This window comes from Monodon monoceros, unplaced genomic scaffold (assembly GCF_005190385.1).
Source record: "Monodon monoceros isolate NGI ecotype Baffin Bay Population unplaced genomic scaffold, NGI_Narwhal_1 Super_Scaffold_2, whole genome shotgun sequence".
NCBI lineage: Eukaryota > Metazoa > Chordata > Mammalia > Artiodactyla > Monodontidae > Monodon > Monodon monoceros.
Window position 1 is genome coordinate 16,744,185 of NW_021703776.1, and position 26,891 is coordinate 16,771,075.

The window sequence follows — 26,891 nt, forward strand, 5'->3', positions numbered from 1 at the left end:
AGCAATTCCTGTGGTCATGCCTGAGTTTGATAGCACGACGATGTGGAAGAGGGACTTTGAATACGGGTGAACAATGCAAAAGAGAGGAACTTTGAACATGGGCAGATAATATAATCTACCACAAGGTCCATCCTGCTTTTGCTGGTGATAGAAATAGCTCCATTCAGCCAGTAAATATTTACTAAGCCCCTGCTGTGTGCCTTGCACTACACGTGGCTCCGAGAATAGACTTCTAAAAAAGACAGACCACTGCTCTCATAGCTATGGTAGTTTAGGGAGTTCCTATTGATGACCTTGGTTTTTCTTACCTAGGGGGCTGTATCGTCTGCTAAGAGGGAGACAGTTGTTTGAGGGTAAAGAGTTTGAGGAGGGAGGTAAACATTTCAAAACACTGCTGAGCAAAATGGGAAAGACTGCTGAATGGGGGGAATAAAAGGACTGCCAGGCAGCACCACATTGTCCTGCTGTGGATGACAGATTCATGGCTGTGTGATGTTTCCTACTGGTGCTCAGCAGCCGGGATACTCCAAGGGCAAAAAAGGTAAGGATCTGAGGGCCAGCTAGGAAACAAGGGGGCCACAGATGATGCTGACACTAGAAGGAATAGGGCTAGGTCTAGATAAGGAGGAGAGTGAAGTCTTATGGCCAAATGCTGAGCAACAAAGTTCCAGGAGGAGAGTGAATGAGAAAAGCAGGATATACTGACCAGAGAAAGCAAGGCTGCAATTTAAAGTTTCACGGGTGGAGCAGTTCTTGGTAGAGAAAAAGTCCAGGGTGTGGACGTTGGGTGGAAGGTGGTTGATCTTTATCTGGGCCTTGATTGTTCCTTACCAGTTGTTCCTGTATTTAAGGGTCATATCTATATGCAGTTTTACCTTGATTTTACAGTCCAATGCTGAATATACTGGGAATTATGAATCAGCTACCGGTATTGTTTTATGTCCCCCAAGTCCAGGTCCCAGTCACTTCAACAGAGGACAAATGTGACATTTCTTTTTGAAGTCTTCATGCTTCTTTGTACATTACTATGTATATACTAGGTGTTTTTGTATTCCTATTGAACTTAATTGTATTCCTTTTCCTGCTTCCTACTCAACAGCAAGAGACTCCTTTTGACATTGGGCTTCTATAAATGTTCAGCAACTGCAACACAACTATCCTTTCTTGTTGTTTTTAAATTTTTCTTTGAGTATAGTTGATTTACAATGTTCTGTTAATTTCAGAGGTACAGCAAAGTGAATCAGTTATACATATACATATATCCACTCTTTCTTAGATTCTCTTCCCATATAGGTCATTACAGAGTATTGAGTAGAGTTCCCTGTGCTATACAGCAGGTCCTTATTAGTTATCTATTTTATATATAGTAGTGTGCATATGTCAGTCCCAATCTCCCAATTTATCCCTCCTTTGCCCCCTGGTCATCATAAGTTTGTTTTCTACATCTGTGACTCTATTTCTGTTTTCTAAATAAGTTCATTTGTACCATTTTTTTTGGTTCCACATATAAGCAATATCATATGGTGTTTGTCTTTCTCTGTCTGACTTCACTCAATATGACAATCTCTAGGTCCATCCATGCTGCTGCAAATGGCATTATTTCATTATTTTTTACAGCTGAGTAGTGTTCCATTGTATACATGAAACACATCTTCTTTATCCACTCCCCTGTCCATGGACATTTAGGTTGCTTCCATGTCTTGGGTATTGTAAGTAGTGCTGCAATGAACACTGGGGTGTCTGTATCTTTTCAAATTATGATATATGCCCAGGAGCGGGATTGCTGGATCATATGGTAGTTCTACATTTAGTTTTTTGAGGAACCTCCTTACTGTTCTCCATAGTGATTGTACCAATTTACATTCCCACCAACAGTGTAGGAGGGTTCCCTTTTCTCCACACCCTCTCCAGCATTTACTGTTGATTTTTTTTTTTTTTGATGATGGCCATTCTGACAGGTGTAACATGATACCTCATTGTAGTTTTGATTTGCATTTCTCTAGTAATTAGTGATATTGAGCATCTTTCCATGTGATTTTTGGTCATCTGTATGTCTTCTTTGGAGAACTTTCTATTTAGATCCTTCACCCATTTTTTGATTGGGTTGTTTGGTTTTTTTTTAATATTGAGCTGCATGAGCTATTTGAATATTTTGGAGATTAATCCCTTGTGTATCACTTCATTTGCAAATATTTTCTCCCATTCTGTGGGTTGTCTTTTCATTTTGTTTATGGTTTCCTTTGCTGTGCAAAAGTTTTCAAGTTTAATTAGGTGCCATTTGTTTACTTTTTTATTTTCATTACTCTAGGAGGTGGATCAAAAAAGATCTGGCTGCGATTTATGTCAGAGACTGTTCTGCCTATGTTTTCGTGTAAGAGTCTTATAGTATCAGGTCTTACATTTAGGTCTTTAATCCATTTTGAGTTTATTTTTGTGTATGGTGTTAGAGAATTTTCTAATTTCATTCTTTTACATGTAGCTGTCCAGTTTTCCCAGCACCACTTATTGAAGAGACTGTCTTTTCTCTGTTGTATATTCTTGCCTCCTTCGTCATAGATTTGTTGACCATAGGTGCATGGGTTTATCTCTGGACTTTCTTTCTTCTTCCATTGATCTATATTTCTGTTTTTGTGCCAGTACCATACTGTTTTGATTACTATAGCTTTGTATCAGTAGTATAGTCTGAAGTCAGGGAGCCTGATTCCTCCAGCTCTGTTTTTCTTTCTGAAGATTGCTTTGGCTATTTGGGGTCTTTTGTGTTTCCATACAAATTGTAAGATTTTTTTGTTCTAACAACTATCCTTTCTCTAAGGAGAGCAAAATGGTGCTCATCTCCAAATCGTGTAAAGTAAAATGGGAACATGGAAATGGAAACATAAGAAAACAGAATGGGAAAAGAGGGGGAAAATATTTTAAATGATTTCAAGAAAACCAGTCTTTAGTTTTCTTGAGATATAATATATACACAATTCACCAATTTTAAGCATAGACTTCAATTAATTCTGACATATGTGAACAGTTGTGTAATCACTATCACACATATCATTTCCTTTACCCCAAAAAGTTTCCTCATGCCCCTTTGCATTCAGTCAGCTTCCCTTAGCCTCAGCCTCTGACAATCACTTTCTTTCACACTAGTTTTGCCTTTCTAGAATTTTATATACATGAGATCATACAGTATGTAGTCTTTCCTGCTTAGCTTCTTCAAGGAAACCAGTCTTCTGTTGAAGATATGAAAGCAGCTGACAGGTTAGGAAAGGCAAGGAAAATAACAAAGTTCACCAGTCCAAGTGCCCATCAACTTTGGCTTCATCCTAAGTAATGATTCCCAAGAAAAAAATTGAGTTTTGTGTGCTAGTTATATTTTTCTAAAACTCATTAAAAATAAATACATAGTGCTTCCCTGGTGGCGCAGTGGTTGAGAGTCCGCCTGCCAATGCAGGGGACACGGGTTCGTGCCCTGGTCTGGGAAGATCCCACATGCCGCGGAGCAGCTAGGCCCGTGAGCCATGGCCGCTGAGCCTGAGCGTCCGGAGCCTGTGCTCCACAACGGGAGAGGCCACAGCAGTGAGAGGCCGCAAAAAAATAAAATAAAGTAAATACATAATAATTGAAATAAAAATGCATATCTGTGTACCACTGATATGTACCACATACTACCATCAGTGATAAAAACTCTCAGGAAAACGCTGCATGAAAATATCTTGACAGTCTTTTATAGTCCTAACAGTCTCATTCTCTCAGTCATTGATTGTGGCCGTTGAGTCTAAAAGTGGCCATCAGCAAAATTTATAAGTAATTATGACATCCAAATCCCCACTCATAGCATCATAACATGTACACATTTTCCTTACTTTGCCCAGGAAAATAGTTGGTTAGAAGAGTGTAGCACAGTCAGACCACAAGACTATAGAAAGTGTACCAGAACATTTTGTAATGGAAGGTCTATGAACAATCCATGTATGTGTGCTAATTCTTCCTGTATGTGGGTTACATTTACTCTATCATTTCTATACTTTTAGACTCAGACTCAGCAGTTTTCTGTGCGTCTCTATGTGATTGTAGAGGACCCAGCAAACTGAGTCAGGGGTGGGCAGCGCTGATAATCAGATTCACAAAGACCCATGTCTTTCTGTAGATGAGACCTTTTCCTTACAAAATTAGAACTCTGGGGTGTCCCCAAAGGGCCATGGAAGTTTGAATAAGAAAAAGGTTTAAGTTTAATTTAAAAATTCCTCTTTTACATTTGTCTTCGTGACAGCTTTTGCTCCTTGGTTAGGCTAGAGAAAGTTATGTAGGGTAATGGATAGGACCATTGTCAGGCGTTCCGGGTGGGTGAGTCCCACACCTACTTCTCCAGTGTTATTACTGAGGTGAACTAAGGTTTGATTAGACTATCCGAGGCAACTTTGAAATACAAAAGTGTACCAAAGGCTGTCTGGAAGGGTGTGTGGAAACAGGATGGTGCAGGAAAACCCACTTTGATCAAATGTATGAGTCACAGGCCTTTCATAGCTCTCTGAGGAAGATAGACAAGGAGCTGGATGCCCAATTCACCAAGCTTGACGGGCTGTTTGGTAGGAGTGGCAGATTAATCCAGGACTTTGAACAAAGTGAGGGGGCCCATTTGAGTCTTTGTTTTCGTCATTATTTGTCATGTTGCGGGGACCTATGAGAAACAGTTTCTCAGATCTTTTATATGCTACTAGATAAACATACTAAATGCTAGCTGTTAAACTGTCCTTCAGGGGAGGCCATTTCAAAATGAAACCTTGACTTTGTATTTGGTGATAATTTCATAGTTGTAAATCCTGACTAACTCAAAATTGTCCCTGCTTAACCATGTAGTTACATATAGAGTGTGTCTAATTCTACCTTAGACAAATGGTCATTTTCTATCGGTAACATGACTTCATTTTCCTCTCTGGAGACTGCTGTGAGGGTTTAAGCTGCTAATATGGGTGCAGGCTTTATGAGTTTCTGCGTTTAACAGGCAATGCCAGTGTAATATTAACATTTTTACTTGCACTGATATTAAGGCTTTTCACCTTAAAACTGTAACTTCAGCTCAAAGAATGCAGTTCAAATTTTATTTTGCTTTTTTAAAAAAATGCTACCATAAACAAAGCCCTCTTTGTAATCAGAATTCTTTTTTTTTTTTCCTGCATAAGGTGCATAGAACAATAGTCAGTTATATACATACATGGATTCCAGGAAGCTAAGCGAAAAGCATTTATCATTTAAGTAAAGTAGGTTATAGAAATTTTAAATGAATGAAGGAAGAAAAGCTCCAAATTAAGAGGAGCAAAAAGGATTATTTTTCTTTGAATGGCACTGCTTAAACTAATATAACAGAATCTCCCCTAATAAAATTTTTTATATTTTAATTATTTAAATAGTTTTAAAAGTAATTTCCCCTAGTAAACACACGTAAGGTCAACCAAAAAAGCCTCTTTTGTCTTAAACCTTGTTGTTGAAAATAATTCTAAATGCATTAGCATTTTTCACTACCTTGGTGAGTGTCTAGGGGATATCTCACTACCTTGGTGAGTGTCTAGGGGATATCTCACTACCTTGGTGAGTGCCTAGGGATATCTCACTACTTCTGTGATCTTTGCTTGTACTGCATCTACCTATAGATGGAGGCATTTGTCAGGAATCTGTACTGACTCCGTGACATTGTCTGGACTGAAGTTGCTTTTAATTGAAGCGGTGTCAGTTTTCGGGCAATGAAACTCTCAATTCACAGCCTCCACCCCGACCCCCCACCCCCATAAAATGAGACTTTCACTAATTTGAATGACAATCTGTAAAGTTCCCGTACTGGTTTTCATTAAATCGCTTTTTCCCAGCTACTTGTATCTTGTAAAACCTAAATCTTAAAAAAAAAAAAAAAAAAAAAAGCAGCTATTGATCATGGGGACAAAGGGAATCTTAGTTTTACGCAAAAATGCAACCACGTATGAGAACTGCGCAAATAGATGGTCCGCATTTGGCTGAAGTCATCCGACGTCGTTTCACTCCCTTTTTTATTTCCAGGTTGCCAACCCGTTTCCCAAGATTGAGCGATTACAACGATGACAAAAGTCAGTCTCACACCCTGTCAAAGACTTGGCTCGTTGCCGTTTACTTCTCGTCAATATTAGATTCAACTAGGTCTTGTCCTTTGATTATCTGTGAGGATTGAATTCAACCCCCGACTTTGGGCGCAGTCTATTTTCTCGGGCAAAGTCTAAACATCCTCAAAGGATCAAGAGCTCAGCCATAGAGCCGGAGGAAAGCGGAGTCGATGCTTCAGATTAAAGGGGACCCCCAGACCTATTCCTCACCGCCGCTCTTCAGATTTTAAAGCGAGGGTTAGGAGGACCAGGAGGGACACGAGGGATGGAGGCAAAAGGCTCGATCCTTAATCCGAGCCAGAGACAAAGGTGAGTACGTGCGCGAGGGGGACGGAGAGACGGGCAGAGGGAGGCTCCTTGGCCCCTAGCCGGGTGGCGTGACTTCAAGAGGACTCAGAAAACGGGCCAGGACTGGGTAGGATAGGAAGGTGCCAGCGGGGCGGGCGAACCGGCTAATCGCAGAGGTGGCGAGGCTGGGAACGCCCCCTCCCGGCCCCGCCCCACTGCGCCGGGCAGGGAAACGAAAGCCAAGCCGGCGCCCGGGTCAAGGACCGGGGCGGCCTCGCAGCCTCAGGCTTCCCGGGATGGGCGTCTCCGAGAAGGGAGCGTGCCTCACGTCCTACCCGCCCCGCCCCCTGCGCGCTGCGCACGCGCGGCCGCGCCCCGCCCCTCGCGTCCCCGCCAGGGCGATGGGGCGGGGGCGGGGAGTCGGGGTGAGGAGGCCGCCGGAGTCCCTAGACTGCGAGCGCGCGCGCCGCCTCCCCGGCCGCGTCACGGCTCCCAGGCCTGCCCTCCTCTGGTCCCTCCTCCCGGCTTCGTTTTCCCCTCCTCTCACCCTCCCTCTCCGACAGAGCGGTGACTTAAGCAACGGAGCGCGGTGAAGCCCATTTTTCTCCTTCCTCGCAGCCGCACCGGGCAGCCCGCGGCGCGCGGCCCCTACACTCCGGCCCGAGATGAATGCTGCGGCAGAAGCCGAGTTCAACATCCTCCTGGCCACCGACTCGTACAAGGTAGAAGCTCGGGGCGGGGGCAGGTGACGGAGGAAGAGAGGGCCCGTCGGGGACCAGCGCGAGGCTGCGGGGCAGGGGCGGCCGGGCTGGGGTCGTGGCGCGAGGCGGCCCCGAGGGAAGGCGCGGTGGCGGCGGCGGCGACTAGGGGCAGGTGAGGCTGGCGCCGCAGTGGGGAGGAGGCGGATGGAGGAGGGATGGAGGGATAGACGGCAGGAGGCGGGGCCTGGGGGTGCGTGGTTGGGGGGGCGCGGCGAGGGGCTGAGGCGGGCCCGAGCTGGTGCCGCGCGCCTGCTGCCCGGGGCTCGGGGCGGCTCAGCTCGGCTCAGCGGGCCGGCGGCCGGGGTGGCTGGGGCGTCACCGACCGAGCTCACGCCTTCCGCAGGAGCACGGCCTTTTGGCCCCGGGCCGGGCTGAGCGAGGGCTCGCCCGAGGAGCGGGTCAGTTAGGTAACGGCCCCTGGGGTTCCACGGTGGAAAGACTGAGCCGGGTTTGAGAAGTGGGGTTTCCCCCGCGGAGCTGAGTCGAGCGGGCTCACGCCTTAGCCGGCAGGTACGCCCCTTCCCGAGGAACGGGTGGGCGAAGTCCTAGTAGGGGTGCCAGAGCAGCCAGCCACGTTCCTGTGCCTGTGGCCCGGCTGGATCCCCCGTCCCATTCCACTGGGCTCCGTTTCAGACTTCCTTGCTCCTGGTGATCACTCACGCTCCGTACCTCTTCTTGGAAAGGCCGATCTGCCCTTATTCCGTTAGGACCACTGTGAGGTTTCTGTGAAAAGGAAAGTGAAACACGAGGTGTTAAAGGAACTGTAGTTAACCTTGGAGAACTTGTTGAGAGAGAAGCGACACAACATTCTCTTACTATGGCTATTGGACGCTTGCATGTATAGCTGACCCGTTAATTTTATTTGAAACTCACACACATTAGTAAAGGGAAGAGTGATTAAAGAGAAATCCGGCAAATATCCTTTCCCCTAGTTTCCAAATTATATGAAATAAACTGGATTATACTTTGCTAACAAGCTTTGTTAGCCAGGACACCTAAAAGATGACATGTCAGACCGGAAACTCCACTTTCGCAGAATAAATTTTCGTTTTTACTTGAGCAGCATGGTAGTTTGGACTATAGTGATTAAAGCATAATGTTTTCAGATTTTGGTTTTTGTTGTGGTTTTTGTTGCGTTTTGTTTTTTCTTAAATATTCCAATAAAGTATTTTGGATAATCCCATTTTACTTAAGTTCTCTGTTGAACTTTCCTTCCCAGCTGGTTTAAGATTCTACTTATGATAATTTAGGTGGGTTATTATTTAAAGTAGAACCAAGTTTCTTTAACAAGTGGTCTTTTAAATGGAATTTTAGAGTGGAAATCTACACAATTGCAAGGATATCATAGTGCTATCAAGGGTATTTTTACTTGTGCTCCTCTTGTGGTCTCTTAGTTCAATTATAGTGTTTTGAGTATTTTTAATAGTGATTTTAGAATGGTCTCATGCATAGTTTTCTAGAACTTTATCCTTAACTAAATCTTTAAAATAATTTTCAGATTTTTTAATGTAGTAACTTATTTTATTGAAAATGGGAAATGTAAACGGAGGTTGATTGGTCCAACTTTAAAAAAAAACAAAACAGACGTTTAAAGTATATATTCAGGGCTTCCCTGGTAGCACAGTGGTTAAGAATCCGCCTGCCAATGCAGGGGACATGGGTTTGAGCCCTGGTCCGGGAAGATCCCATGTGCAGCGGAGCAACTAATCCCATGGGCCACAACTACTGGGTCTGCACTCTAGAGCCCACGAGCCATAGCGGCTGAAGCCCGTGCGCCTGGAGCCCATGCTCTGCAGCAAGAGAAGCCACCGCAATAAGAAGCCCGCGCACCACAACGAAGGCCCAACACAGCCAAAAATAAATACAATAAATAAATTTAAATAAATAGATATTCATTTCTGTAATCTCATACTTTATTATACATGATGATGAACTAAGGAAATAGGTAAATGTGGTTGTTTCTTCTGTTTTTATCCTGGGTTCTTGTTATAAATGAAAAGGACACTTAAGTGTTAACCATTTATATTTTCAAAATGGTTTAAACATTACAAAACAGTGTGCAAGCTTCTTTCGTTTGTAGTTCCTCTAGCCATTATATATAAGGAATGTAAATTGCTTTAACATCAATTTCCTGGGATGAAAGGTAAGAGTAGTTACCTTAAAGTTTTCTAATCTGCTAGCAAGGCATACTTAACAACACTATCAGAATTTGCATCTATTTAATAAAGTTTATTCCTGCACATTTTCAGGTCAGACTGGTGTATTTTATCCCATTTCAAATATAAAACCTTTTAAGAAGATTATCACCTTCATAAGATATTTCATTTCCCTCCCTTCCCCACAAAAAACCCTCAAGAGGATTCAGTCAGGATGATATGTTTTATACCAGTGGTTTACAGCAGTACAGTAAAAGAAGTAGTGTATTGCACACTCACAAGTTAGTCGTTTAAGTTTCATTTTCCTTACACTTTTAGTGGTCCTTATAGCCTCTTTAGCATTTTCGGCTTTTTATCTTCTTAGATGACGAGGAGACAGAAATGGTAATCTTGAGTCTATAAGTAGTGAAATTACACTTTTATTAGGAAATTACATGAGAATGTTACATGCATATCCTTATCAGTACTTGCATACTGTTGGCCAGTTAAAGTAGGGAGCTAACAGCTTTAGATGTATTGGTGGAAGAGAGCAGGATATTGTTGATTTATTTTTTCTAGAACTGAAGCAAGGATAATTGGCTGTCTAGGCACTAGAGAAAGGTGTTTTGCAAGTAGATGGGATAGTGTCCAAGCGCATGACAACATGTGGGAATTTTGTTTTCACTTGTATCCTTTCCGGATCAGGACAATTTGGGCCAAAGGAGAGGCATTTAAGATACATACTCATTTCTGTAATCTCATACTTTATTATACATATTGATGAACTAAGGAAATAGGTGAATGTGGTTGTTTCTTCTATTTTTATCCTGGGTTCTTGTTACAAATGAAAAGGACACTTAATCTTAAGTGTTAACCATTTATGTTTTCAAGATGGTTTAAAGTAAAATTATCTACTGTGTTATATTTACATTGTGCTAAGCCAGCTAGAGAAAGGTGCGTTTGGGCTGGCCTTAGCCATTGCAGTGCTTAAAAAGCATTTGGAACGTTTTTTTTGTAAAAGAGACAGGTCATTTTTTTCAGTTATTTCTGGGATAGCCATTGATCAGTTTCTGAATAACCGGATCATTAAAAGATTCATTTCTGTTCTATTCTTCCTTCCCCTTCTATGTAGATAATGTTTGTAACAAACTACAGCAGAGAATCATTTTAACATTTCTGAACATTTTACCTGTTAGCAGATTAAAATGGATGATGTTGTCAATTGAGCCCTAGTTGGAAAAAATAATGTATAGCACAAGAAAGTAATCCGAAGCAATTTACAGTTTAAACCACATCACATGTTAGTTATGAAATGTGCTGTCCAGTGTGGGTTGCTTCTCAAAAGGTCATTTAAAAATGGTTATCTAGAACTCAGCACATTTTCGTGCATTCATTTAATAAATATTGGAGACCTACTACATATTATAAAATACAAAAGATGTCCCTTACAATCTAAGATGGGTGAAAGTTGATTTTAGAAAAGTTATAAGAGGCTGTATAATTCACGTATGATGATTAAGCACCCAAGTTAGCTTTTTTTAAAAAAGAGCTTGCTTCCTCATTAGTAGTGGATAACAAATCTTAATTTGGGGCTTTTTGGAGGAAAAGATTTGGGGATAGATGAGAATCTTATGGGCAAGTTAGTCCTGCCTTGGACTTTTAGCTACGCAATGTCTTCCTCTGAGCTGTTCCTATTTTTCATAGTTGCTTCTCTTTCACCGCTTCTGAACAGGCACTTAAGTATGGTCACAGCAGCAGCCTAAGCCTTGTGAGACACGTGGTCCTGCTGCAGTTTGTATGTCAGAGAGTACCTGTTCATTCTTAGGATAGAGTTTTTCCAGTAAGTTTTATATTATAAATTATAGGAAAAACCCAGGCAACAGAAATAAAATCCTGCATGTAAATCATGAACATACCTCCTAGGAAGGTTGGATTAGGTCAGTAATGATTGTAGAGTATCTTGCAAAACAAAAATACCAGAAACTGGTATCCTTTTTGTCAGTTTATGAAATCTCTCTTAAAGGTGCGGCAAAAAAAGGTACAAGTTGCCAGGAACTCTGCCCGATTTAAGGGAAGAGGCAGCATAATGATGATGGCTGGTTTTACAATTTATCACCTTCACCAAAATAATGTAATCCAAAAATCCTTAAGTTGTATTTTGAAGTTATTACTTCAAAAGCCAAATAGCAATGAATTATTTTCTGGGGCAACAGAAGTCCAGGGCTTGGCAAATCTTGAATAATATTGAAAAGAAGAAAGAATCAGTTATGATTTTTGCTGTTTCTGGCACATCACCTTTGAAGAGGCAGAGAGTCTTAGCCAATGTAAGTGCCTCTTATGAGTGCCCTTAGATATTACATAGGTTACATAGCTTAGTTTGTGACTTTGAGTCTGTTATTCCACGTGCTCTTCCGTACACATGGTGCTGTTAAAATGTTGGCTTGTGATTGTTTCTTAGTGATTAACTGTAAAAGGTGGTTAGTAGTAGTTGCCTTTGGTCGTCTGATCCCATTGTGGGAGGAAAGCTCTTGGAAATATATCACGTCACCCATATGGGAAATCTAGAGAAGCTCAGGAGAAAATTATACTTTGCTGTCACAGAAAGATTCTATGCAACTTAAATATTTCTCATACCTCTCTTGAACTGTTATACAGGGATATCTGGGATTGCAGTTTTTAGAAGCTTATTTTTTCATGAAGTAAATCAACCACATAACTAACTGTGAAACTAAGTTTTATTAGAAGAGCTACATTTTCCTGTGTGCCTCTGTTCTTTACCACACATATATTTAAGTACTGGCAGTACTCTGTTAGTTGCAGGAAGGCTATGCCACTTGAGGAAACATTTTTAGGGGTAATGTTTGGTTTTTTTTCTCTTCATCTTATAAGTAATTTTAAATTTATTGTACAACTATTTTCTCTAGTGATGTAAGTCAAAGCAATGCTGAAAAACAACATGATTTAAGGGCTCCCTTTTGGCAGGTCACTTTAATTTTGAATATTATGAAACTTTTTGTTAGTGTTTACTTAACATATTTAAAACTAAGCTCTTGATTTCCCTACCCAGTCCTTCCATGGCTTTCCCCATCTCAGTAAATGGCACCATTATTCACTCAGTTGCTCAAGCCAAAAATCTAGGAGACATTCTTAATTCCTTCCCCTCTTTATTTCCAAATCTAATCTATCAGCCTACTTCTCCAAAGATACTGAGCCAGTCTCTCACCTAACCTAGTCTTTGGCAGTAGCCTCTTAATGCTCTGTGTCCACTCTGGTCACCCCATAATCCATTCTCCATCTCTGCCAAGCTGATCCTTGTCAGATGTGAATCAGATCATATTCATTCCAGCTTAAAGCATGCTAATGGCTTCCCACTGCACTTCAGGTAAAATTCAGGCTCCTTGGTAGCCTGTGAGCCTTACATGATCTTGTTGTCTGTGCATCTCTCTCTCTCTGACCTTACCATGTGCCTCCTCCCCATTCTCTAAGCACCAACCACAGTGGTCTTCATTCTATTCCGTCCCTGAAGTCAAGATATTTCCTATTTCCTCGTCATTAAATCTTGTTCACATGTTACTATCTCAGAGAAGTCTTCTTGGCCTCCTCTTTAGTCTCCCAGGCCCCTTCTAGTCCATCATTTTCTTTTAATTTTTCATAGCATCCATCTAGCTCAAATTATTTTGTTGATGATCTCTCAGCCCTCACTAGCCCTATGGGAGGAAGGACTAGTCGGTCTGTTTTACTTCCCCATCCTCAGCATCTGAAGCAGGGCCTGATACACAGTTGGTACAGACTATATATTTGTGAATGCAGGAACTATTTATAAAATAACAATTTATTGATTTGTATTTCTGCTATATCATCTCATTTTCTGGTGAAAGTTCCAGGGGACTCAGGGTGATAAGTTTAGCAGAAAGTAAAATGAAGAGGACAGTAAACCTAGCAAAACTAAAATTATCCATTGGCTATATTCTTAGAAAATATTTACTAAGAAGCTCTGTTTAAATTTTTTTCCCATTAAAACAATGTGTATATGCCAATATAAATAGATTTGAATAATACTATTTTATTCCTCTTTAAACATACTGGGTGTGAGTAGGTGGTTGATAGTAAATTATGTTTCATAGTTAATTGACAGAGAGTTTGCCTTACCTGACTTAGATTCTTTAGCTAAATTCTGAAACAGTTTTATTAAGTTTCTCCAAAGAAGATTTTAGAAGTCATACTTCATTTCTAATTAAGCCTAGACAATTTTGTCTTTTTAATAAAACGTTTGTTTTCAGAGAGGCATTCTGAATATTTATGCAAGGGTTTTAAGTACCATAATTAAAGAATACAACTGAAGCTTTAAAATTATAAACGTATTTAATTATTGTCCTGAACAGGAACTGTATTTGTATGATGGAAAGTTTTTAATATACTTTTAGACCAAGATGGAGTTAAATGGCTTAGGGACAGTTTCCATTCAGCTTTTGGCTGCTTGGTCTACTCAGAAGATGAAAATAATTCATTTGCCTTCTAATATTTTTAAATCTGATACAGGAAAAGTAAATTTATAAAGATGCACCATTAAGTATCTGAACTGTAAAGAAGGTCAAACGTAACTGTTGAGACACAGCTATGAATCTGACTTTATTCAAATTTTACTTCATCGTGGTTGACTTTTCTTCCACCTCACTGCTTATTCCCACTAAGGGAATTGGAGTTATTTAGATTGTAAACTGGACATTTTCGTTTTTATATACATCTTGGGTACATTTTCAAGTGGTGATATCTTTTTCTAATCAGTTTCTTAAGTAGTTAAAGTAGTAGTCATTTATTACTATGGTATCGTTCATATGTATACATGTTTTTGCATTTTAGTGAATCGGCTAGTGGACTTAAGTGCTCTGGATTCTGTATTAGCTATTTCACTTAGCTACTTCTTAAATCTTAAACTTACACTGGTATCAGTCCCTGGGTTCTGACTTTTAAAAAACTGACATATACTTGTAGGTTTTGATGAGGCCTCCGTATACCTTGTAGTATATAGATATGTGTACCTGATCAAAACAGAAAGTTCCAGCTCTCTTACCTGACTTAGGCAATCAAACCACATATTAACATAAAGATTCACCTCCAAGATTACCTATGAGCTGCATCAGGGTGCTATTTTTATAGAGTTGCAATTTGCTTCTATTAGAAAGGAAACATATTTTAAAAACTTGTGACTTTTTTTCTCTCTCTCTGTATTCGTTTTAGAATTTTTGTGCAAAGCCACAAAGTTTCTTTAGGTTAAGACCCAAGTTTTACTAGGATTGAGATTGTGCAGCCAAACAAGGAACACATTAGTTTTCCTAAACTTGAGATCAGAGCTAAACAGAAAAAATGGTTTATGTTCACAGTGGTCATCCATGAAACTTGGTCTGCAAAGATTTATTCCACCATTACCCTGACTCACCACCCTATCCTTAAGCTTTAAGGCATTATTATTCCTCTTCTTTCAAATGGGAAAATACACACTATTCTTCCAGTTATTTTTTATTGGTAAAATGTTGTAACCGTATTAAAATATAATAAAATTCAAATTATAATGAACACTTTTTTTTCTCTTAAAACAAAAATAGAAAAATTTTCAACAGTGGCTCTTACCCAGATTCATGGAAAAGAAAGTTGTGATAATGCCTCTTCGTATCTTTAAATTCATAAGGATTTGATGTTGCATTGGATAGGCATTTATTTCGCAATTCAGAGGTAATTTGAGAAAAAGAAAGATTACAAAACAGGATATTTTTTCCACTGCTGCTGCTATTGCTTTCATCCAGGTTTTCACAGTGTCATTATGAAGACTAGAAGGGGTCATTTTCAGTACCTCACTATACAGATGAAGCAGAGTCGTGAGAAGTCGTTGACTATTGACTTGTCAAGAGTTCCACACTTAAATAGTAACAGTACCAAATTCTGCTTTCAGTTCATTCTTTTATATCATGTGTTTGTCCCCCAGGCAGCTGCTTTTCTTTCCCGAATGAAGGCTGTTCCCCAAGAGTAAATGAGATCTTTCTTGGTATTTTTTTTCCAAGTGTCCAGTTTAGAGGCCTTGTACTTCCTTAAGTTCAGTCCGTTTGTTTATAAAATTTAATACTCTCCTGCGGTTTTGAATTTAAGATACTGAACTATTAAAAGTATCTTAATAAGCATGATACTTACTTTTTATTCCTTATAACCAGGAGAAGAAGCTGATCAATAGCAAATAAGTATAGTTTCTCTGGTTTTAAATAATTTCAAGCTCTTTTTATCATAATTTACATTCTATTCTTCTGGTATTTTCTAATTCAGGTATTTTCTCTTTCATATAGGTTACTCACTATAAACAGTACCCACCCAATACAAGCAAAGTTTATTCCTACTTTGAATGCCGTGAAAAGAAGACAGAAAACTCCAAAATAAGGAAGGTGAAATATGAGGAAACAGTATTTTATGGGTTGCAGTACATTCTTAATAAGTACTTAAAAGGTATTGTTTTTCCTAATATGTTTAAAACACTGCTTTTATATACCTCATCATAGTTTTCCTCTTATATTGTTGTATTATTTTAAGTACCTTTTTGAATAGTCTAATTTTGATTTTTTTTTTTAAATTTATTTTTGGCTGCATCAGGTCTTCATTGCTGCACGCGGGCTTTCTCTAGTTGTGGCGAGTGGGGGCTACTCTTTGTTGCGGTGCACGGGCTTCTCATTGCGGTGACTTCTCTTGTTGTGGAGCACGGGCTCTAGGCACGCGGGCTTCAGTAGTTGTGGCTCACGGGCTCTAGAGCACAGGCTCAGTAGTTGTGGCGCACGGGCTTCGTTGCTCTGCGGCATGTGGGATCTTCCCGGTCCAGGGCTTGAACCCGTGTCCCCTGCCTTGGCAGGCGGGTTCTTAACCACTGCGCCACCAGGGAAGTCCTAGTTTGATATTTATTTAATTACCCTAACTATTTTAGGGGTTGTTTTGGAATTTTTAGAAATCTGTTAATTTGAAAGCATTAAATTTTATAATTTGACGTATGTGCTTGATGTTCTAAATATGACAAAGATTTTCTGAAACTAGTAAGATTGGGAATAAATTTAGAAAAGTGAATAATTTTCTGAGGCTAATCTGGTTTGTTAATAGACTTTAGTCATTAATTCAAAATAAAGGATTTGTTACTGACCTGGGAACTCATTTTGAATTGTGGTAGCAATTATAATTAGAATATGTTTTGCTAGTCAGTTTTACCTTAAAGGCCTATTTTTCAAAACTACCTGTAACGGTGGATTTAGTCTCAAATGCATTTTTTTTTTTAAGTTTTTGGCCGCACCCCACGGCATGTGGGATCTTAGTTCCCAGACCAGGGATCAAACCCTTGCGTCCTGCATTGGAAGGCAGAGTCTTAACCACTGGACCACTAGGGAAGTCCCTCAAATGCATTTTAAAGAAGAAAAAAATCCCTGAAATAATTTCTGTGCTTTCTTATTTGAAAGTCCATTTCTAGTCTTATTTTGTAATGGTATTTGGGGGGGGGAAACAATGCCCAAGTTTTTTATACATTTTGGAAAATTTCATTTCTAACCTTTTCACATAAAAGTAATCTCAGAATTGAATACAGAATAACTTGAATTTTATGCAGATAATGACGTTTTTCTATAACCTTGGCAATTTTAAGATCAGATAGTTCAGATATGTTATACTATTGAAAACCTACTTGGATATCCAAAGCACTTCATTGCAACAAGATTACCCAAGATATTGTAAATGAGTTTACTAGCGATCTTATTTAGAGAAAGTTACCAAAGACTAATGTCACACTTCAATTTTCTACAGCTTAAAAACTTTATAAAATGTTACTAATTACAGCTAAAATATATTGTGTGTTATAGGCCAGCATTATTCTAAGTGCTTTAATTCAGATGTCTTAACTCATTTTGTCCTCACAACCACTCTAAAAGTAGGTACTGTACTATTATCTTCATTTTACAGATAAAGTTAGCTAAAAGTATATTTGGGGGGCAAAAACTTAGGCATTGTAAAAATTATTGGATTATCAGCCCCAAAGACATCCTTTATGAATAAAGTGAGCAGATTCACCTGGAAAGCCAACTATCAAAAGCTTACTCTCAAATCTGAAGACTGTATAAATTAATAGAGATTTTTTAAAAATCTCCCAAAAGTTAATTTATTACTATGTTTTAAAAATACTATACATGTAATAATCTCTTCTATTGCAAATTTGCTTTTCAAATAAGAAATTAACATTTATGCTTAGAGCGAGTGGTTAGAAGTGCAAATTCCTTTTCTGACTCTGCTGTTGACTCTGGGTGAATCATTTAACCTCAGTTCTTGTTTTTTTAATCCACAGAATGGGCGAAATAGCTAGAGACATTAATCCTGTGACAACTCAGCAACTCACAGCATGCCTTTAGAAATGTAAACAGGAGATGTTTATTTTTTTTAGGTAAAGTAGTGACCAAAGAGAAGATCCAGGAAGCCAAAGAGGTGTACAAAGAGCATTTCCAAGACGATGTCTTTAATGAAAAGGGATGGAACTACATTCTTGAGGTAAAAAATGGTTTCATGTTTCGACCTATGTATTTTGGTTTTGCTTTTAGTTCAGAATTTCTTGCCATGGAATTTGAATAGAAGATTAGACTGTACACAACACAGGTATTCAAACCTTGAACAACACAGGTTTGAATTGTATGGGTCCATGTACATGTGGAGTTTTTTCAGTAGTAGATACTGCAGTACTACACAATCTGCAGCTGGTTGAATCCGCAGATGCAAAATCACAGATGCAGAGGAACCACAGTTACAGAGGGCTGACCATAAGTTATACATGGATTTTTGACTGTGCAGAGGAGGGTGGGTGCCTCTAACACAAGCACTGTACTAGGGTCAACTGTAATTATAACTCTTTTCTGTCTGTGACCCTATAAATATAATGGCTATTTAGACATTCTTGTGAAAAGTTAATGTTTAATTTTTTTTTTTCCTGGTAACACATCATTAGTACCTAAAATCTATAGCATAGCTAAGTAATTTGTTGTAATATGTATTATAATTTAAATAACATTTTTCAGAAAGGTAATTTAATCCTTTCTTTGAAAATACATTATAATTAAGAAAGAGCATGATTATTTGGCAACTTGAAAATTTAAGCCTATTTTCTGGACTGTACATTATCTAAGAAAATAGATGCTGTGAGTCTGTCACTATGCAATACTTCTAGGACATTTCCCTTACTGAATAGTTAGAAGAATGGTTTGGTGCAAATCTATGAAGTTAATTTTCATTCTTTATTGTACTGTAATATTCCTACCTAACATGTTTGGATTCCTTGCTTAAACTTTTGGGCATCCAAAGACATGGGAATTGAGTCATAAGTGTTGAATGTCCCCTGGTGGTTTTCTCTGTTACAAAGATAGGTTGGGAATGGGATCTATTGGCATCTTGCTATGTTAAGTGTTCATTATCTTTAAAATGAATGTCTTTTTCATTGTAAACTATCAAACACAAAGTAATTAGAAATACTTTAACTTTCCTGCCTGTATCGTAATATTGAATTTTACTGTCTGGTAATTACTGGTCTTTGAAGAAGTTGAGTAAGCACGCTGCTAGTTTTCCCATATCTTGAGTAAGGTCAGTAAAATATGTTGGCTAACATATTTTGATTATGTTGGCTAACTCATTTGGTTGACACTTAACCCATTTGGTTTGTTGTGAGGATTATAGTTATAGGTAAGTTAAGTGCTGTGCTTAGTAATAGAATTCTCAGTGGTCAGGGTGGTAAACCTTTTTATTTTATATTCAGAGAATCTTAGGGATTCATAGATTCCCTAGAGATAATCTTGTGTAACCCCTTTTACAAGCATGGAGTCTGAGACCTTGCGATTCTAAATGACTTGCCCACAGTTTCCTACCTGCTTTTGCATCCAAGCTAGGATTTTAAGGCATTATTCTTTCTGCTCTAACATGATTTTTTTTTAATCTAGTTACCTTGTCCCAAATCACATAAATAAACCTTACTAGCCAAAAGTTAGCCACAGCTTTTAACTTGAAAAAGGGGGAGGCGTAATTAAATATCTAGTAACATACCATGTAGCCACTATATCCTCAGCCTAATTTGGGAGAGAATTGTTGCACTTGGATATTGACTGCCAAAGCTCTAGAAAGTATACTTATGATTGGTCTGTCTACTACCAAAATGGTATCAGGTCTACTACCAGTATAGAGAAAACCTATTTAAGATTCTTCTACTGGCAAGGAGTGCTCTCTTTTTCTTTTTTGTTTGTTCATTTTGTTGTGCTCTCTAATAGCAGTCCATTATTTTATCTTTCAGTCTTATAGCCTTTCTTTTATGAAAATGACCTACTTAGAAGAAAGATAGTCCTCTTAGAATATGTTAGAATAAACTCTTTTTTTGGAAAGAATAGGAAAACAACTTTTTTGTTTCGAAATCAGTTTGAAGTTCTCTTCAAGTGACAAATTTTCTTAGCAGAAGTACTTTTATAGCATAAAATTTAAAAATTAATGCTAGTACTAAACTGGTAATCATTTTAGCTAATTTTATTTCAGGAGGATAAGGATATTCTGACCAGATTACTAGCAATATAATAAGATCTGCAATTGCAATTTCTATGACAGTAAGTTTAGCTTCTGTAAAATATAAAGAACCTTATTTAAACAGGTAATGGCATACCACCTGTTGAATTAATAATTTCATTATTGTCTCTTACCAGAAATATGATGGGCATCTTCCAATAGAAGTAAAAGCTGTTCCTGAGGGCTCTGTCATTCCCAGAGGAAATGTTCTCTTCACAGTGGAAAACACAGATCCAGAGTGTTACTGGCTTACAAATTGGATTGAGGTGAATTGTTTTGTTTTGTTTTGCTTTTCACTTTTACTTAACATTAATTGTAGATGTAAAAACCATTCAACTGGGATTCTAGTTTAAAAAATGCTACCAATAAAGTTATGTAACCTCCTAAAATTTACTAAACCTTTCCAGGCCTCAATTTCCTCACCTATAAAATGACAGTTGGACTAAATAATCTTTAAGTTTCCTTCCAGTAAAATCTAGTCTTCTGAGATCTTAAAATCAAATTGTAAAAAATTATTACTGTTAAAGCTCAGTTGGCCTCCATCTTATTTGTTGCAATCCTAAACATATACCATCATAGAGAAAGATTACAAAAACAGCACAGGTGTATTTTTAGTAACTTAAGACATTTTATGGCTGTTCTGTTCCAGTTAGATTAAAAGAATTTTGTTCAGCTTCTTAGTAACTGTTTTCTTTATTCTTACCTAATCAGTTTAGGGCCTAGACTCTACCACCTGGTATTTCTCATTTAAATATATTCAAGATTCACTGATGGTTTTAATTTCTAATCTCAAAAGGAGAGTACATTATAGGCTGTGAGTTTATATTACAGGGCTTTGTTTGCTTTCCTGGTATCTGTACTTAAGCAATCATGTTTTCACAGCCTCATCACTTTGATATTAATAATCTAATTAGATTATCAATAGCTTAGATTTTTATCTATAAGAAGAAATATCCTAGGAAGTAACCGTAGAATAATGTCACCCCACTATCTGAGAGGTGTTTACTTAGTGCTTGGTACTTTTTGTCTTACTAATGTATTGGTTAAACTAATTTGTTCTATTATAAAATAATACATTTGAGGTTCATTTATAAAGACTGGAAAAAGTTTAGAAAAAGTAAGAGGTCAGGAATATTTTTGAAATACATTTTTGCTAAGTCGACAGGAAATTTAAAACTGTCTTTTAGACTCTGGGTGGGCCATCAATTTATAATAGCCTAACAGGCTCTGAAACAGTGAACAATTAACTAAAGTAAAGATTTAAAATAGTTTACTGCTATGTCTTAAAACTTTGAATTAAAAAGGAAACATATTATTAACAGTTCTCATGCTATTTTACTGGCAGATGTTTTATTTTGAGGGGAAGGCATTATAAAGAGTAGAAGAGCTCTGAACCGCATCATCTAGTGTATCCTTTACGCTCAGTGCCAAAAGGTCCCAAACAGATAAATCTTATTTTGAAAATCATCATTTGTGAATCACCTTGCTTCACTTTTTTTTCTTTTTAGTTTTCTGACTGAGGATTTAGTCAATAAGTACTCTTCCCCTGTGTTGAATTGGAGTTTCATAAAGCAGATGTTCAGCAGAGAACTAGTTCCAAGTCTGCCTTGCTTTTCATGTATGTTTTACTTTATCCTCTTAAGAAAGTGAAAAACACTAGCCTTAAAAAAAGTTTTTTTTTAACTACCTGTTTTAATAATCGTTATTTTGGTGTATTTCACTATAAAAAAACTGTAAAGTAAAAAAGTTTATATACGGCCATCTTAGCAGCAGTTTGTTAGCAAATATAAAAATATTTTTAGTTTAAAAATTATTAAACATAAAATCCAATATGAGACTGTTAGATTTTGAAGAAAAAAAATTCCCTGTTTTCATTTGCTTATTGAGTTTACCTCCTATTCTAATGTATATTATTTAAATAATTTCATTCCTTGGTAGGTATTTTTATCTAAGGCACAAAAATGTATGTTCTGAAACAATTCCTTTGTGATAGATCCTATGTTTTATAAAAAACTGTGTGTAATCTAAATACCGAGTCTCCAGAAGCCGCTTTCTCAGAGTCACTTTGCCTCTTTCATGGGTTTCTGTGTGGGGTTAGAGGAGGTTCATCTTCCTCTTATCCGTCTCCAGCCCAAGTTTACCACCTCATAAATGGAATCTGTTACCAATCCAACAAACTTGTTATTTAAAAACTTGAGATTTTCTTCAGGAAATCCTTGATTTAAAACATTTTAAATAACAGTACTAAGTAGTATTCCTTCCAGTTCCCTTTGCCAGTATGTGTAAAGTGTGTGTGTGTGTGTGTGTGTGTGTGTGTGTGTGTGTGTGTGGTGTTTTTTTGTGGGTTTTTTTGGCCACACTGCGCAGCTTGTTGCATCTTAGTTCCTTGACCAGGGATTGAACCCGGGCAGTGAAAGCGCTGAGTCCTAATCATTGGACCGCCAGGGAATTCCCGGTGCAAAGTTATTAATAACATTCTTTGATTCACTGTACACTGAATTTTAAAATCCACTAAAATTATTGAATTGCTCTATCAATTTCAGTATCGGTGCTAGAAGAAACCTTAGCCCTCAAATCAGATTTCAAAACATGTTTAAGAGAGCCTAAGTGTTCTTCAGAGGTGTCTCAGACTTGTGAGGGGCTGAAGAATGAACATATTGGGCTAAACTTAACCATTTCTTCCAACCAAAAAAAACAAAACAATACCTTTTTGCTGTTAAAAAGAAGACTTTAAAAGTATTACATTGATCAAATGCCCTCATTTCACAGATGAGGAAATTGAGCCCTGAGAGGTGAACGGGCTAGATAACAGTGTAGGTCCAGTTCCCTTTCGACTATACCACACCATTTCTTGTTCTTTAAAATTCCTTATCCTGGACAGTAACGTTGTAATGAACACTTCTTAAATAAAACTTGCAGGTTCATTTACTTTAGTCTTAGTTTTCAGCTAAAAATTTTATCTTGATTTGTGTGGGCAAATTGCTGTTTTGCAGAAGTTTCCAACAAGGCCACTTTGTTAGACCTTGAATTAACCCAAACTAACTTGCCTTTTTTTCCCTTGCTTACACCTACAGTGATCTTTTTTAAAGGGGAGTGATTTTATTAAGAGTATAATTTAAGCTGATTTTGTTGGACTATGAAAAGGAAATGGTGATGTGAAGGATCACTGTGTCTCATAGTTATTTCTCTCCTTCCCTGGCATTTTTCGAGGGGTAAGGTCAATCTTCTACCTTTATAACTCAACTAGAGTTTTTCACATTATGTTTTCTATCTTTCTCATACTCCTAGATAATATCAGTCTAAGTTAAATTAAAAATGTGAGAGTTGATTGAATTAACTTTGGCAAATGAGTATTGATTACAGTTATATACCCAAAAAATGCTGGGCACAGAAATTAGAGTAAGTTATGTCTTACTTAAGGGCCTTTGGAGGAGGAGCAATTTATTCTTAACTGACCACTAATATAAGTAAGAATGCTGAATTGGTAGCAAAAATAGGGAATTCTGTCTAAGATATCATGAAGTGGAAAATAAGCTTTTAATAAGGGACAGGAAAAGGTGAGGTATTCTTAGAATGGCAAGTAGCCCAAGGGAGACTATAGCATAAAAGTGGAAAATACCATAAGGGATAAGTCTTTAGATGGTAAACAAGGCAAGTTTGTAAAAGCCCTCAAATTTCAACACGAATTGGCCGTCTTCCTCTGTGGACAATAGATAGCCATTAAAGGATTTTAAGGAATGGCAAAACCTGAATAAAACTCTTAACTTTAGAAGGATAACCAGTGCAGTATAAAGAGTAAGTCAGAGAAGCTAAAGATTAGAAGCAGGATAATCATGGGCACTGGCAGTGGAATCACTGCAATTACGAAAGAATAATTTCAGGAGCGGAATGCTTAGACAGAGGTGATTTGTCATAGAGTTCAAGTTAGGAGTTGCGTCAGTTTTCTACTGTTATGTAACAAACTACCCCAAAATAAAACAACTGCTATTTCTCATGATTCTGTGGTTGACTGGATGGTTCTCTGCTGGTCTTGCTTGGACTCATATGAGTCTGCGTTCAGCTGAGGGTTCAGCTCGGATAAAACAGTCTGAAATGGCCTCACTCCCATGTCTGGGCCTCAGCTCAGGTAACTCATGACTTAGGCTTCTTTATAACACAGCAGTCTTGAGGTTCTAAGAAAATGAGAGTAGAAGCTATAAAACCTCTTGAAACAGAAGCTTGGAAGTCATAAATATGGCTTCTGCTACATTCTGTTGGTCAAAGGCAAATCAAAAGGACAGCTCGGAATCAAGGGATGAAGAGATAGATTCCATCTCTTGATGGGAGGAGCTGCAAAGAATTTGGAGCCATAGTTAATCAATTATAGGAATCCAATGCTGCAGTTTTTCTTAGGTGACTGAGTTGGGAAGTCCAAGGTTAAATAATCTGTTTGTTTGTTTTTACTTATTTTATTTATTCGTCACTTAGCTGGTATTCAGCAAAAGATTGTTTTGTAAAATTTAATTAAGGAAGTAAATAGCTTTTTGAGTGAGCACAGATGTTGTTGTCATCTTAGCAGCTCTTTCTAAAACAAATTTGAAGCTGCTTGTAATAGCAGACTATCTGGTTTACAAAATAAAAGATAGAAAATTATGATCCTAGAATGGAGGAGTGAATTCCTAAGCTATAATAATTAGTATAGTTGCTGTGATTAAGCATCAGACTTTCTTTGGAGTCTCCTGGCAGCCAAGGAAAAAAGGGAAAGCAAGGGACAGTTCTTAGCAGAAAGTAGGAACCCAGCAATTCTTTCATTTCCTCACTTGGGAACCTGTGTAATAGGAACTAAGTTACAAAATAGACAGCGACCTCACAAGTTTATAGCATATGCAGAAACGTTTCATGTGGCTCTCTTATAATGACTTTTGATAAAAGCCAAGGACATAAAGCATAGCTCAATGAATAGAATTGTCTAGTGCTACACAAAAATACCTCAAGTACATAACCTACCAGTAGTCATGTTAGATCCAAGGAAAAATTAGATCCAGTACTACCTAGAGGAGTAAATAAATAACTTATTTAGATGTAGACTATTTAAGATGTAGTCCAAGGACCAGTGCTGGTGCATGAACAGATGCAGGTCCACGTTAAATACAGAAATCAAGGATAAGCGTTTAGAAACTTTGATGGCAATTGCCTCAACATGCAAGTGTGAGTATATTTTATAAAACTGTTGGTCCACAATAGATTGAAAATAAAAAAATACATTGGTCCTTCATCACAGATAGTCTCTCTAAATATTATTTGCTTCTTTGGAGCTTTGGATGGAAAATAGGTAATTTGACATTCTTTACTGTTAAGGACCGAGTTTGCTTATCCTCTGTGTTGCGGATTTGAGAGCTGAGCTCGGCACTGTATCTGAAATGCATGTGGTAGGCGTCCTGCCATACAGTTGAAATGTCCAATTGGTATTTCTAGTAGTATGGAAGTCCAGGACATACCTCCAGAGAAAGCTAGGATTTTCCTCAGAAAGAACCCAATTTTTTATGTATTAATGTTTGTGGTTGATTTTATTACTACAGACTATTCTTGTTCAGTCCTGGTATCCAATCACAGTGGCCACAAATTCTAGAGAGCAGAAGAAAATATTGGCCAAATATTTGTTAGAAACGTCTGGTAACTTAGATGGTCTGGAGTACAAGTTACATGATTTTGGCTACAGAGGAGTCTCTTCCCAAGAGGTAAGAAACTGAAGTGAACTTCAATTAATAAAATGTGGATGGTCGGTTAGGTTACGGTTACCACTGTAAAGTTTTTGGGAAGTTACTGGGATTGATTTGCTTCTAAGTAGGCCACATTTTGAAATTCCAGAGATTCAGTCAGAGATATACATTAAATACCTAAGATGTGTTAGCCTATTTTAGAAATACCTGAAATACAGCCTTCAGTAAACATCCTTGTCCTTTACGTATTGGATGGATGGATGGACAGATGGATTAACAGACAAAATAAATATTAGCAGATGTCAGATAATGCTACAGGGAAGCCAAGGCAGAGTAAGGGAAAAGGAGGTGATGGGAAGTGGGGGTGGATCGCTATTAAATAGGTCTCTTTGAGGAGGTAACAGTTGAATCCTTAAATATTTAGGAAAAACTGGATCTTTGTCATAAGAAACTATTATCTCTGATAATAGTTAAATATCTCTTTAAGAATAACTGAAGACAATAATTGCTTTGGGGGCTATGCTCTATACCTCAAGTATGGGTCTTTTCTTTTTCTTTTTTTGGATTTTGGTTTATGGTTTATTTTCCAGACTGCTGGCATAGGAGCATCTGCTCATTTGGTTAACTTCAAAGGAACAGATACAGTAGCAGGAATTGCTTTAATTAAAAAATACTATGGAACGAAAGATCCTGTTCCAGGCTATTCTGTTCCAGCGGCAGAACACAGGTAAAATTCTGTTTTCATCCTCCTGTTATCTAACCTTGGTTTTCTTTAACTAAATTTTTTCATTCTGGTAACTCAGTGATGTTTTGTTTAACTACAGAGCCAGGTAGTACAGTAAATCTTCATGAATTTAAGCAATACTAATTCAGTATTCATACTCTGTATGAAGACTGGTCTCGGGGAGGTAGAGAACTTGTAACTGTCCTAATAGAAACAATTTAGGAGCTTTTTTCCAACTCATATATATTGCTCTGTAGGTTTTATTTTAAGGATTTTTTTAGCTTCTCTATTGCCGTGTGCAGATAGGTTGTATTCATTAAGTCTAGAAGCCCTCACTGTGAAACCTGGTCACTGTTTTCCCTTTCCCTGCTTTCTACATGACTTCACTTATCTTTGTTCTGGAAGTTATCTTCTGAACCCAGTACCCTCAATTATAGATGAGCAAGTTAGCCCCTTTTTTTATTTATTTATTTTTTTTTTGCGGTACGTGGGCCTCTCACTGCTGTGGCCTCTCCTGTTGCAGAGCACAGGCTCCGGACGCACAGGCTCAGCGGCCATGGCTCACGGGC

General features: G+C 38.2%; 1 protein-coding gene across 2 annotated transcripts in view; it reads left to right on the forward strand.

Moving 5' to 3' along the window:
* Nucleotides 1–6,761: 6,761 nt before the first annotated feature.
* NAMPT (nicotinamide phosphoribosyltransferase) overlaps nucleotides 6,762–26,891 on the forward strand; it is a 40,257-nt gene continuing 20,127 nt past the window's right edge. For both annotated transcript variants that reach the window (XM_029233596.1, XM_029233595.1), the window contains exons 1-6: nucleotides 6,762–7,129; nucleotides 15,636–15,792; nucleotides 17,753–17,856; nucleotides 20,037–20,165; nucleotides 25,458–25,616; nucleotides 26,189–26,325. In XM_029233596.1, coding sequence (XP_029089429.1) covers nucleotides 7,073–7,129; nucleotides 15,636–15,792; nucleotides 17,753–17,856; nucleotides 20,037–20,165; nucleotides 25,458–25,616; nucleotides 26,189–26,325 — 743 coding nt within the window. In that variant the 5' untranslated portion in view covers nucleotides 6,762–7,072. The remainder of the gene's footprint in view (nucleotides 7,130–15,635; nucleotides 15,793–17,752; nucleotides 17,857–20,036; nucleotides 20,166–25,457; nucleotides 25,617–26,188; nucleotides 26,326–26,891) is intronic.